This window comes from Apteryx rowi, unplaced genomic scaffold, assembly GCF_003343035.1.
Source record: "Apteryx rowi isolate R43461 unplaced genomic scaffold, aptRow1 scaffold_157, whole genome shotgun sequence".
Classification (NCBI taxonomy): Eukaryota; Metazoa; Chordata; class Aves; order Apterygiformes; family Apterygidae; genus Apteryx; species Apteryx rowi.
Window position 1 is genome coordinate 545,924 of NW_020447830.1, and position 14,881 is coordinate 560,804.

The 14,881-nt window shown below is 42.2% G+C and overlaps 1 protein-coding gene across 1 annotated transcript in view; it reads left to right on the forward strand.

The window, feature by feature from the left end:
• Positions 1-5,175: 5,175 nt before the first annotated feature.
• RUNX2 (runt related transcription factor 2) overlaps positions 5,176-14,881 on the forward strand; it is a 76,913-nt gene continuing 67,207 nt past the window's right edge. The window contains exons 1-2 of the mRNA XM_026059417.1: positions 5,176-5,326; positions 10,630-10,734. Of these exons, the coding sequence (XP_025915202.1) occupies positions 5,215-5,326; positions 10,630-10,734 (217 nt within the window). The 5' untranslated portion in view covers positions 5,176-5,214. The remainder of the gene's footprint in view (positions 5,327-10,629; positions 10,735-14,881) is intronic.

Here is a 14,881-nt window from a genome sequence, read left to right on the forward strand (position 1 = left end):
TATATATATATATATATATATATATATATATATATGCATATATATAAAAAAGCATGTTATTATTATTATTATTTATATATATGGATATATTTTATATATATATATATATATAAATAATATGAAAAGCTTGCTTTTGAGCAAGGCCTGTGCTCCGTGGCGCTGCTGGGCAAGGCCCCCCGGGTTTCCCGCGCGGCCTAGGGCAGGCGAGGGCGGTCGCGGCCCCCGCGCACCTGCCCACCGGGCACCCAAGGGCGCTGCCCCCGGCACCCTGGCGCGGGCCACCCCGGCGTGGGCGAGCTTGCCTTCGCCGAGCGCTTCCCCGGCTGCTCGCCCCGCTGCCTAATCCCCGGGTTGTTTGGGGGAGAAGGGGTAAAAGCGGTTTGATAAACCCACTTGGAGTGACTGGCGCTGATGGCGGCTTTGCTTTTAATAAGCGAGAGCGATGCGGCTGATGGCGGGCCGCGCGCCGGGGCCCGCTGCTGCTGCTCGCCGGGCGCGGGCGAAGCCGAGCGGGCGGGAAAGCGGGGCGCCTCGGGCTTTGCGCCGCGGCGGAGGCCGCGCGGGCCCCGGCGACGGCTGGCGTGGGTGGCTGAGCGAGCGCGACTCGCAGGGGCTTCGGGGGAAGGAGGAGGAGCTGTCGGCGAATCGCGATTACAGTTTAATTCGGCGTTAGATCGAGTCGGCCTTGTAGTTACTCATTAGAGGAGTGAAGCGAGGGCTCTCACGTTGCCGCGCTCGCATTTCTGTTTCCATCTGAGGAGCCCCAGCCCTCTGCTGCGAACTTGCAGCGGTTCACCAGGCCCCAGTCACAGTTCATTAGAATAAGGGAAAGATCTAAACTAAGTATTAACGTGCTGAGAGTATTATTACAACTAAGAATACTGTATGTGTGATAAAAGGGCAGAATAAGGATTAGAGCATTTCCCAATCTGTTTATGTTCATCTACRTTTATACATATGTATGTATATACTCTACCTAAAGTAGATAATGTTATTCAGTGCTGGGATTTACTGGGATATTCTGGGACATACTGGGATTCTGAGTGATAARGGTCATATGTTTGATTGCTGACAGAGAGGTATAGATATGATATATCTATAGAGGTATAGATACTGATGCATCAGGAATATTGAGCTGTCCATATTGCCCCTGGGGTTTACAGCACCCTTCAGCTATGGGCGCATCTCTGTTTCCACGTGCAGAAAACACAATATTGCATTTTTTTTTCTCTTATAAATATGTCATATATATAGCCCTTATTTCCTGCTGAATGAATCTGATGCTCAGTTGAAATAACTTGGACCCATTATAGAAAAGTATTTTTGAAATTTAACTTCTGTGCGGCTGCCCGGTACTTTTAGACCAAAGAAGCTGCATATAGCATACAATGAAACACTTCACTGTGATATAACAAAGTGGGAATTATCTTTGAAAAAGAAAAAAAGACAGATTTGGGCCATAGAAATCTGGGTTAAACAGTAACTTGAAAGTAAAATAGCTCACAGACAACACACTTTCTGAAGTTTTATTGGCAATAAATAATAAGTTGATGATAATGTTTTGAGTGGTGTGTTAAGTATGTCATAATTCTCTTGCAGAGATCTCCAGTTAAAAAGTACTCCGAGTATAGCACTGTTTTAATTTAAAAAAACAGATATAAATCATATGCAGGAAAGGAAGTATGTTGTAAACAGTGCTGGTTTTGATTATAATTTTTTAAAATAATGTTGGATGAGTATTGCATTTGAATTTTGAGCATTTATATTTACACGTGCTGGGGACAGAGTTCGTGTTGAGTGTACTAACTAATAAGTTTGTTAATGCAAACTCTTTTTGTGGTGAAGGATATTAACAATGTGCCTATTAATATAGCTCCAGCCATCTAATCATATTCAAGCATAAAAGGATATTGTGAACCAGGGTCCGAATCATATTCACTTATTACTGTTTCTTAGYAGCCAGCGGTACTTTATTTGAGAGCAGTAGTCAGAATTTGGCCCTCTGTTTATGTCTCAGTCTGGGAGATTTTACTGAAAGTCATAAAGACCCAAGCTGCAATGTTAGCTGTTACGAACGTTTCTGTATGTTATTTTGCATGATGTTGATAGTAGCCAAGAGCCTTAGTGGATGTAAAGGCAGGGGAAAAAAAATTGGAGTGAAGTAGAAAATCTCTCCCCAGTAGCACCACAGTAGTTAAGGGTCTGTCAGCATTTCCACTCCAAACCCCAGTTTTCAGAGTTTATAACTCAGCTGTTTTAAATAGCTTCAAGCTGAAACCTGGTGTATAAATTGTCAGCCCAGATGTATATTTTTAAACAAAAAGTAGTGCAAATCAGTTATTCTGTTTTAAGTTATAGAACATTAAAATATTTTTAATAGTATCAGATGCTCTTTTGGCAATCTCTGGAAAAGACATTCTCCATACAGAATATTTTGCATTCAGGGAGCTGTTTGAATTCAGTATTTTGCAAAAAAAGTTATTGAAGTGATAGACATTAGTGTTTGAGAGGAGCTATTTAGCATGTACACTAGCTTTTTTTTTGAAACAATCATTTTACTGTGCAGGAAGCCTTAATACTTGGCATTATTATATAGCATTTTTTGCTTCTTAGTTTATAACTTCTGTCTTTAGGGTACATGCTTTGGCCATTTCAAATCCCCCTGGACTGAAACTGGGCAAACAGGTTGCTTGTCCAGATGAGAATTGTGTGATAGAAAAAATATAGTGTTATTTCCAACTTGTCAGAATTTGTTTTGTTTTTGTCTTCATTTGACTTCATGTGCCTTTCTGCTGAGCTTTAGTCAAAAAAGGGCAAAGGTTAATTTTAATAATCAAACTGTGTAGGGAGTTTTATGTGGAAAATAAATATTTTTAAGTGGTAGAGGTATTTGTATTTAAAGAATAGCTAAGAAACTTGCCCTCTGGCTACTTTTAATCTTTAAAATTTTACTTAGTCCCTACTCTTTTTACAGTGCACTTGTAATCCGCTTTCTAAGAAAATGTAAATAGTTTTCAGTTGATACGTGGCATAAAACTGCCAAATCAGGTTTATGCGAAGAGGCTTTCAGTAGATGAAGCTACTTTCCGAAGTTCTCAGAATACCCCACTTTTCCCTAGGTTTCAAACTTCTTTTGCAAAGGTTTTCTTGAAGTGGTGCATATGTGTACATCAGTCTTCTGATGTGTGGTGGCAAAAAAGGATAAAAGTATCATAGGTATTTTGCTCCCATTGCACAGCAAAGGAGCTTTTATGTSACAAGACTTTCTTCTACTGGACAAAGTCTTGCATTTTCACTCCTGATTTCAGTTTGACTTTTTCTTCAGTCTCAGTGATATTGTATCACACTGCGGGAAAATAGTGCATTTTAGTACTGCTGTAGTTCTTGATGAGACGCAGGTGACACAGGGACTCTAGAAGTGGCACGTGCTGGTTTATGCTGATGTTCAGGTCGCCAAATCCAAGTGACATTGTCAGCTGAGAAAGCTGAAAGAGGAGGAATAAAACCCATGAAAAGTAAAGGCATCAAGAGCTGAGGACGGAAGGGCCTGTTAGGAAGTTTTCCCCGTACTGAGCCGGCGCTGCCGTGCCCCGGTGTCGCCAGCTCCCCGTGTCGGTGGCCGAATGGATGGGGACCACGGTGTGACCCGTGCCACCTCCCTGCTCCTGGAGGCGCGAGGGGGGGAGCTGGGGCTGCCCTAACCTCCCTCCCTCTCCCGAGGCCCCTGGCAGACGTGTGCTTCCTCCTTTGCTCAGAGTCTCTTTGCACTTCAGGAGCTGATAGGATTTTTGTTTCTTGAGATACACCAAGAATAGGTTGCAACTGCCCTGGATGCTACGGGGCATCAYGAGCCTGTGCAGAGCTATCAGAGCACGCAGCAAAACCCAGAAGGGAGTGTTTTATAAGCAGTCTAAAGCCCCATGCTTTAGAGTTTAAGCCAATATCCATTTATTAAGGGTTAGAGTCAGCTCCTGTGTTCAGCAGATATTACCTGTTTGCCTGTGGTGGTTCTTCACACCTCCCTTTGAAGCCTTTGGACCTGGTTGCTGTCAGACCCAAGATCCTGACCTAGCTGGACCTCAGATGTTATCCTCAAAGGCGCTTCTTGTGTTTTTCTGTTCAGAGACATTAAAATCACTTTAAAGTAAAATCTTCCCATCATAGGCAGACCTCATAGCAGTCAGTGGCAGAACTCAGTTTTCAGTTTTGGGGGGGATTACCTGGTGTTTTACTGAAAAAACAGAAAAGCAGCAAGGCAGTCCATTTTACACCGTGTTTCAGCTTCGCTTTATTCTTTCTTTTATATAAGCTGAGCTGTAATTTTCGGTAATATAATCTGTCATATTTTCAGATTTCATATACCTTTGTCATTACTTTTTACTGTTTTAAAGAAACGTTGTCCAATGCGCTGGGCCACGTAATGCTCTCCGTGCATAGTCAGAACTGTTCGGTGTTTCCTCTTTATTAATATTACAGCGCGACCGGCAATTACTAGTTTCACACGTGCTGCATTGATGGGAAAGACCTTTCAAGCAGAGCTCATGACAGCAAACGTAATACATGTTCCAGGAGAGAGAATAAATTACTCTGAATAGTGTGAAAAGTCTTATCCGACCGTGTAGACCGGTAGAAGCTGCAAGGGGGACAGATCTGGTGTCTCAGGTTGTGGGGGGTTGGGTGTTTTTTTTTTTTCAGTTTAGAGCTCTGCCCTGGAAAACGGGTGAATCTCAAGCTGTTACGGATCGATAGCCAGCATCAGGATTAGCAAAGTGGGCAAAAGGAAACTGTTTTCTCGATGCTGCAGTGGAAATTTTTATCCCCTGTGCGAGGAAGCTTGTATATATTCTCCTCCTAATAACCTAGTATTCCTGTTTAACTCCGTTTTTAAAACGTTGCAGCGCAGTAATGCTGTAGGTCCCCCCAGGGTTTTCAGGCTGGCCGATAACCGTGCTTTTGGGGCGTTTTTCTGGTCGCGAGTTGGAGCACCGCACGGCCGCTGGGGCATAGAAGCGCGACCGCCAAGGCAGGTGAAGTGCGAGGAGAAATATTTTCTTATGCTCCTGCTCGCCCGTCGCTGCAGTTGGAGCCTTTGCGTTACGTGGCGTCGCCCGCGGTCGGATCGCAACCCGCGCCGGGGGCGGCCACCGCTTCACCTTCCCGTTTTCCCAGGTGGTGGCCCTGGGAGAGGTGCCCGACGGGACGGTGGTCACCGTGATGGCCGGCAACGACGAGAACTACTCGGCGGAGCTGCGCAACGCCTCYGCCGTCATGAAGAACCAGGTGGCCCGATTCAACGACCTGCGGTTCGTGGGCAGGAGCGGCAGAGGTAGGGCATCGCGCGGCGCCTGCTCCCGGCCCGCGTCCCCGCGGCGCGGGGGGATCGCTGCCGACCGGGCGTTCGGGCCAGCGCGCCCTTTCCTCGCAAACCTCCGCACAGGCGCACGGACGCAGGCGCTCCGCGTCGCGCCTCGCCAGGCGGCGGGTTTCGGGCCGCGGTGGCAGGAGAGGACCGGTTCCCCTTGGCCGCGGAGCCGTCCCGACGCGGCGGCAGGAGAGCTGTGGTTAGGGCTTTGCCTGTCCCCCGCRCTGCGGGGCCTCTCTTCGTTAAGGGCGTCCGTCAGGAGCTGCTGGCGCAGAGCTTTCCAGCGACTTCCCCACCCTGGGTCGTCAAACTGCATCTGACCTGCAAAATTAGCCCTTTTCTTTTTGGTAACCTGGCCAACTTTTTATGACTTGATGGCGAGCTTTGCCTTGAATGAAACTTAACCTTTGCTTTGAATGACCGAGAGGGTAACTCTCCACTTGCTCCAAGGTTTAGAGGGCTGTAAGCGTCCTCCAGCTCTTTCACAGCTTCCTGTAGTCTGGAAGTGGTACTGCAAAAGCCTCTGTCATCCTTGCGAGGGTGAAAATACGGCCTTTCTAAGCATCTTGCTTTAAGATACGGAGTAATGACTAAAAGGATATCTTGAGGGAAGCTGCCACTTCAGTTTTTGCTCAAAGAGGTCCATTAAATCAGCTGTCGATTCAGCCTAAATGTTTTTCCTTTATGTATTTGAAGTAATTTTTCATTTTTTTTTAAATAGCCCTCTATGGAGAAAAAAGAGAAACACTCAGGGCCGAGACATCAACAATAAAGCCAATTTTACCATAATATTCTACAAAAAGCAATTGTAATTCATCTTAAGGAAAGAAAACGTATTTGTCCAAAAAAATTCAAGCCTGTGACAGATTCCTCGATAGTTTAAATCGAATGACGTGCTTTCCCAATTGCAAATGTTTCATAAAGGTGATCCCGTAAGTGTGGCTCCCAGTGACTATTTTTTTTTATTTTAAGGACGTGGCCAACAGTTCTCTTGATCTTTTTCCAATGTGGAAATTATTGGCAATAAAGAATACCTTGAAACAAAGCAAAACTATCGCAAAAGTAATACAATATAAATACGGGGTTCACTGCCCTTTCGGATAAGGTGTTAGTCCTCTTTTCCATTTGTCTTGCTTTTTTTTAAAAAGCTGTCAGCTTTGTGATTCTGCTGATGGATGAGGTTTGAGGGCTCCCTGGCTCCATCACTAGTATATCGGTATTTCAGTAGTGATGAAAAAGAACTGAAATGTGATGTACTACCTCTGATCTGTGAATCTCATTTGAAACGTATGATCTATACTTTTCATTGAAACAGAGGAAATGAAGTAAAGGGCCTAAAGAATCAGTAGATGCGGCTATAGATGCACACAACACAAAACTTCTCAAATTTGGATCCAGTAATTTAATTTATATTTGTGTCTAGCGGACTTGGAATAGACTTTTTCTCTGATCAATCTGGGTAAAATCTATGGAAAAGCGATAGTGTACTTTTCAAACCCTCAACATATTTATTTAAGAGACTTCAAAGAAAAACAAAGGGTGTGCACTGTTTTACTATATTGGCTTTCTGAGTTTTGGCTAGTTTCCCAAATAGCAATTTTTATATTTAAAAAAAAAAAGGGAAGAAAAAAGACAGACTTAACTGCTTGCAGACTTTTCACGCATGGAAGATGAAGAAAGCTTCTTTTGATGAAGTGTAATTATGTCCAAACAGAGCTGACCCCCTCCCCCTATATTTCTTATGATCTTAACGGAAGAAAGTAGGGCTTTTCCTTTGAAGCAGCCGGGACTCGGTGGAGGATCTGAAATGCTGCATTCTGCTGCCAGAGGCAGGATGGAGAAATTGGTCCAGACTTGTCTTCCAGACTTAGAACAGAGAAGGGCGAGAGAGAGAGAGAGAAAAGGAGAAAGAGATATCATTAATGATAGATTTTTAAAACCCTGCTTAAAATAGCAGGAAAGAAAGCAGTAGTTGCAAACAGAAGTGAGAAAGCTACTTACATAGACAAATATCAGTAGATACACGTCTTCAAGTAGAACAGGAAAAATAAAGTAATAAAGAAATCATTTTTCGGTGGCGAGAAACTAATCCACACCTGTTCCTGGCTTTAGATTTACATCTTTCTAAACAGCTTGCTCTTTGATCTCTGTATCTCTAAATGTGATTGTGAAGTCTGAATCATCAGCTTACCACTTCACCTTCTCTCTCTCCCACGTTTTTTTTCTTGCTTCTCATGGCTCAATCGAGAGACTTGATTTTTCTACATATTAATGCTACCAGCCGACAGAAGCTGCACGTTTTTGTTTGTATAATTTTGCTCAAACACCTTGCTGGGTTCGCAAGAATAAGTAACCAGCGCTCTTTATGTGAATGCAGAAGTTGTTTGTATGTGGTTTTGAGGCAGTAGCTCACTTTTACAGCCTGATCCGCAGCCCAGAGAAGAAAGAATTCCTGTCTTCAATAAGCAGGGGATCATAACCGTAATTTTGTTGTGTCCTGATACTTTAATCACATTAGTACCTAACTGAAAAAATATGCAACACGCACAAGCTGCCGAGTCTCCTTTCAAGCTAATTTCTGGGTTTTGCCTTGTGCTTCAACATATGTCCATCTTGTCCTTTTCTGTGTCAGCTAGGCTCACATGTGTTAATAACAAAGAATGTATAGTTTAGACACACTAAAGCAATAGTGCCAGATGACTGCTTGGCCAGGAATTTAATAAAAGAGTACTAAAATTAGTCTTTAGGCTCTAAAAGTGGATAATCTAAATGACTAAGGGCCCAAAGGAAGGCGATAAAAAGTGCATTAAAGGATTTCGTAGCCACGGAAGGAGATCTGGGAAATCAGTTATATCTATCCACGGAAAGCAAAAGCACCATTGAAACATGCGACCTTAAGAATTTATTTTGATCCTAATCCTGTAATATGTAAATCATCTCTTGAAAGCTGGGGAACCAGAGTGTGCTGGCAGGGTTGCGCGGCGCCCTGCCGTAACGTGATGTGCTGTTTACGGCCCACGGTGGGGCTTCAGACGTGTTACTTCGTTAAGTTAGATTATAAGCTAGGAACAAAAACTATTTCCCTTTCAAATGAGGTGCCTACCTGTGCCGCTTCGGCTGGCTGCGAGGTGATAGTTTAGACATGCTCGCAGGCAAGGTCAAAACGTAGCTCTTTAATATTAAGGAGCACGTATCTTTTGGCCCCTGTATCCTGTTGAGGTGTATTTAGGGTGGAAGAGCTTGCAGCTCCGTAGAGTGACTTTGCAGGGTGTTACAAAAAGTATATTTTGCTGGGTTGTTTTTTCAGTTGCAATAGGCTTTTAGACTCATTTGGCGTAGAAATAGAATGATAACGTCGGAAGGCCAAATTTTTCATTCAGAGGCACAGGGAACGTCCCTTAGCACCGCCGGCAGCTGCCAATAGCGCTCTACTCGTTCGATACAGGCCGCTGTGATCTGAATGGCAACGTCATGTAATTTGGGGGTCAGAATTTTTTTCCGCCTGATAAGCTGGCAAAAAGGAGGCCTTAAATCTGCACCTCATCCCTAGTGAGTTTATGTGTCTAGGCAATAGGCTTCTTTCCTGCTTGGCTGGCGAGAAAAGGCAGAAGGTCTGTTCAGACCTAGGCAAGCAGGTGGACGGGTCCCATCAATGATTTCATGGGTATACAGAAAGACTGGGCCTCCCACCTCCGCCTTACTCTTGGGGATGATTGTCCTTGCAAGATCTGCAAAATAATCCGTTTTCCAATGAGATATAGGGTTAAGCCTTCTTCAGCCAGGTGGCTTTGTTGGGTTTGGTGGCAGAATTTGGCCTCTTGAGAGTTTTACACCTTTGCTGGAGCCCTGACCTGCCCGCTCTAACCTGCCTCTCTTGGAAAGATGGGCACGGCTGGAGTGCAGCTACATCTGGAAAATCATTTTGCTCTAAATGACGGCTATATTTCATCAAAAAAAAGCATCCATGTCGCATGCTAATTCATGAAAAGCATAGCCAGGACAGTTTGAAGTTGCACTCCTGATAATAAACGATGCGTGTCTCAAGCAGGTTTGGGGGATATACGGCTTGGACTAGAAAGAAAGGCCAATTGCTAGATATGACAGCCAAAGCTCTGTTCTTTATTAGGCCTTATATATAAGCTGTTCTATATTAGGCTTGAAAAGACTGCGTTAAGTTTGTGCTGTTATGTATTGTTTAAGATTCGTGTCTTGATCGAATGCCTTCAGAGTTCAACGCAAGGCAAAACGCTAGCAGCAAAAATGCCATATACACACACGCAGATGCAAAAAAAAAGGAGTCTTGAGAGTCTGGTAAAGTAGCAGCTTAAAAGAGCAATAAGGCCTAAGATTGCTGACTGTTTTATTGAGTCACTGTTATACGCCCACCTTTTCCTGTCTTGAAACAGTTTTCAGTTTTGACTATCTGACATGACTAACCGTTGCATATCTAACAGATTACAACTGTCAGTGTGTCTCCAGAACAGAGGCCAGGGCCTTGTGAGAACGTGCTCTCAAATTCAGTCGGCCCCGTTTATTTATTTATTGGTAATGCTTTCATTCAGCTAAAGGCTCCGGATGATCTTGTGCAATGCGCGTGTGAAAAATAAAAATGCAGGTTTGTGCTAGAAGCAGCCACGCACCAAACGTGGGAAAGTTGAGGGGTTTCTTAGTGTTTAATAGATGGAATATATGTAAGGGAAGAAGAAGAAGAAGAAAAAAAAAGAACTGTTCCAGTAATGATGATATCATCGTGTTACCCCTGGCATGTTAAAGACAGGAGACACTAGTTCCCTGTTAAAATGACTCCCAGGAGGAGAATATTTTCTTTCCTCATCTTACTGTAGTCAAGTCAAATGAAATGATAAAATTGTGTGAAGTAAATAACATGTGGCCACATTCTGCTCTCTGTCGCACAGCTGCAAAACTGGAGTAAATTTTTAAATTGTCTGCTTTGCTTTGGATTTACACCACTTTCAATACAGAAAAGAATTTGGCTTGTCCTCAGCAGTGAATCACTTTTGTTCTGTCATTGTATGATGACCCATTATTAAATAAGGAACATTTAGATTGTCAACACATGGACATATTCTTGACACAGAGTAAAACTGAAGGGGAGGAAAACTCCTATGGTCAGTTATGGTTTTAATTTTCACGATTGTGGTAACGACAGGGAATAATTTTAAACGTCTCTGATTCTTTACTGAACATGCATGTGACTGTTTTCATGTTGTAATCACTCATTCCTTGTTGTTTTTTTCCCTTTGTAGGGAAGAGCTTTACTTTGACAATAACTGTCCTGACAAATCCCCCCCAAGTCGCTACATACCACAGAGCTATAAAGGTTACAGTGGATGGGCCAAGGGAGCCAAGAAGTGAGTATTATATTCTTATTTTTGCACTTACGTCTGCTTAATTTTGTTTAACATAGAYCCATAAATGAAATATATATCTTTGTCAAACACTGGTCCTTGCTCAGCAAAATATGTAAGCGCGTGCTTAATTTGGAGTCTATTGGACCACACACATACTTGCATTAAACACACACTTAAGTGCTTGGCTGAATTTGGGCAATCATGAACCTGATTTTCATTCACATCAAGGTCTTGATACATTATCTGCCAGTGTAAATGAGAAGTAAACCAACTGTATTTATATATAATCTGATTTAGGGATAATACATACAATCCTGCAACATGTTGAAGTCCCTGAACTCCCATCAACTTCAAACTGAAGACATTTAGAACACAATAGGAGACTGATCTTGCAGGATCAGTCCTAGTGGAGAGAGAAAATACATAATATAGTGCCTTTTTGTTTGCCCTTAAATTCTTTTGCCATCAGATAATTAATGCACCTGGTTAATCTCATCATACCTGAAATTGGTTTTCAGCTATGGACTCATCACAGACCCCTGGGGGCCAAAGAAAGCCATAAAAGCAGTTTATCAAAAGCACGGTCTTTGTTTCTTACTTCTGCACAGAAAGTGCATTTTTTATTTAAACAATGTCCAGCAGATTTTCACTGAACTTGTTTAGCTCAGAGCAGAGCACTTTCCTAACTTATCGAGAATCTATTTGCAGTGATTACTGGCCATATTTTTATGACAATCATGTTTTGTCATGCTCCAGCAGTTGTTAGGGATAACACTGACTTTTAGATACAGTCAAGTCTGGTTAATCCACCATAATTTATATGTCTGTCTTTCTGTCTAGCAGATTTAACTGGTAACCAGTCTCACATCATATGAGTATCACTGATGAGCCAGTTCTGGAGTTTTTTCTTTATCCAACTAGAACAACTATTTCTAAAATGATTGGATTAACCAGGTATAGCTGTATTTAAATTACATTGAGAGATTAAGAATTATTTGATGAATAACCACATTAAAAAGGTCCCTGTAATGGAAGCATCTCTAATAATTATTTTGCCTTTAATCTGCAAATACAAACAAGACCTTTAAGGAGCTTGCAGGGAGTTTTCAGGGAGACAGAATTCATGCAGTTTAGTGTTTCCAGTGCCAATACATGCTGCAGTGCCATCTCCTCCTCCTACACTGAGAGAAGGAAACTGAAGTGCCTTCTGTAAGAACTGTCCAGGCTGTTGAGTTTCACCTTGAATAACAAATAAGAAAAAAACCGTGGCTATAGATAAATTTCATTCCACAGATACTTGTGTCACTGCCTGTTCACATCTGAGGTGTCCTTCTGTCACAGCTAGGGGATTTTTGTTCTGTCCTCTCTCCCTAGCTGAATTAGTAGTACTCTTAACGCTCACCTGCAACCATTGCTCCATGTAGCTTACTTGGACAAACCGCATTCATGGAGTACACTCCATGCAATAAGTTATACATTTAGCCATTCAGTTCCTTTGGAGTCTGATTCTATGTGTCGAGGCATCCACAAACAGGGAAAGCTCCTAGCAGAGGAAGCGAGTGCCGTGAAAGAGCAAAGCAGTATGAAAATGATGCAGGAGAATAGCATGGACTGCTCTGTGTAATGCAGAAAAGGAACCTTCTTAGGTTGGGACTGAACCATTTCTATATTCAGTGGGTTAAAAGTGAGGCTATGTTAATATAACTTAGCAAGATTTCCAAGTTCTGCCTGAGTTTTTTAGTTTAGCCCCGAAAGACAGTCCTCTGTAGATGATGCCTGTCTGCTGTTCTCATTGATTTCAGCTGAAACTAGGAATACTCAGTAACTTAGAAAATCAGTTCTTATAGCTGAAATGGAGTTGTTGTGCCTTTCTTTTCTTTTATTTATTTTTTAAGAAGTCAGCCAGATGTAAGCATGAATGTCCACTTGAATTTTAAAATTTTGGCTGAATATTTGGTGATGTTCTACTCTAGGGTCTATTTGGTTCTGCAAGTTCTGTTTTTTCAGTCTGGAGCTTAGACAAAAGGTCGTGATACCTCTAGTTGTTAAATCTGAATTCTTAGGGAAAGAGTAGCTCCAGAAGAAGTACTATAGACGTTTCACTGAAGTTCTGCTTTCTTCTAAAAGCCCTTGCATGCATGTGGATTTGTTACTGTTTGGTAGTAATCATTCAATAAGTGCATCTGACATTTACATTGTATGAGGAAAACTAGGTGGTTGGGAGCAATAAGGAATTCAAGCCAACAAGTGGCTATGATAGCAAATGTGGTTTTCTTAATGAATTACGTATCAGCAAATAGTGCCCCTCTCTGCCAGTATTTCACTTAGACATCTCAGGCATGTTATCCTATTTTTCCTCTCTCTGGCAGCTCAACCAGAGCTGTCACATCACAAGCAACTTTTTTCTTAATATACACATCTGGCGTTGGCAGTTGGACCAACTTCATAAGAGCACATGATCATCATTCATTACAAGATTAAAAAGTACCCCATGGCATCATTGATGTTTTTTAACTTTGATCTTTTGCAGTTGTGATTCATCTTGGTTATAAAACTTCTCTTTAAAGGAACACAACCAATGACTTATTAGAACCTTCGTTCTAAGTAGCGTAAACATAAAATTATGCACATCTTTACAAAATGTCATTTACTTTGTTGCCAGCTTATCATTTTAAGACATGACATCATGCTTAAGATCGTGGATTTGTAAGGCTTGTTTATAGGCAAGGCACTTTGACCTTCTGTTGGCAAGTTGACTCGAGGAAACAAATGCTGTATGTTTTCCAGCAGCAGTAGGAGCTGCAGCAACACCATGACAGATATCAAAATCATTTAGAGCCTGACATTAGGAGTGCTGAATGCTCATGGCATGCAGTGACTCCAGGTGGTATTTTGGATGCTCAGCACTTCAGAAAGTCAGGTTCTTAAATGTAAGTGCCATTTATTTGTATTAAACCTATGCTTGTAGAAGCTTGCTGCCTTACCTCTCTGTTATTATTCTTATTTTAAAATATTTTAATAGAGACAGTGATGTCAGGTTGCTTTGTTAGGAAACTTGCCCATTTCTACATTAGAAAAGGTAAATATCTTCTTATGATTATTCCTTGGAAAAAAATGTGGTTGGTAATTATCTATTTCAGGCTAACTAGTTTACCGTTTACGGACTTCTGCTGTGTTGCACCATCTTTGCGCTAGACTGGGAGAGCACGTTGCATTCTGAGTGATGGAGTCTAGGGAGTGGGTTGTATAAGATCTTTGGGGATCATTGGGAAATCCTGCAGATATTTCTCTCTCCTCATGTCCCTTATAAAACCTCTGTTATATACACATCTTAGCCAACAGAGCTGCCTTCCAGCTGGGAGGGCTGAAAGACGTTTTCCAGAGAGCTAAGTTATCATGAGGTCATAGCTGACCCACAGATATCACGATATCACTGTAAAGGAACTAACAGGGAAAAAAAACAAACCTTACCTAACCCTCCTTTAATGCTTTGCCTTACCTTGTTACAAAATAGAGAAACAGGGATTTGCCATTCCATAGTAGTATGTTTGCAATAGTGGAGATGTCCTCCTTCCTGGCTGCTTTGGGTTGAAACACAAGACAGTAGGGAAATCATGGGGAGGGAGGGAAGAGAAATATATATATTTTTATATTTTGCTTAGCGTCCAAAGACTTTGGTTCACCTCTGATTAAAAATAGTCTCCAAACTCACTGACCGCAATTTGGTATCTCAGCTTGAATGGAAAAGTAGTTCTAAGCTTTGAACTGAAACTGTTTTGGTGGGAAAAACCTGCTTGATTTCATTCAGCTCAAGCATTTCTGTCTGCCTCCGTAGCTCGTAAGGTACACATGTGACGAAAGGTATGAGCAAACATTGCCCTTTTGTCTGTGCACGCCACAAAAGACAGCAAAAGCGAGAGGTTCTCGTCAGTCTTTGTATTAACTGTTTGCCTGACTGGCTTATAAAACGCAGATAAGCGATTGAGATTTTTGAGATTCCGAGACTTCAAACCGTAACAGTTTTTAGGAAGTTCTCTCTCTCTTCTTTCAAAGGCTGAGGGTGGAGGGATAAGTCTGGAGCTAGTGGAATGTGCTTTTGAGTAGAGCAGCTTTAAATCTTGCAGATTTTTTTTTTTTTGCTTTTTGC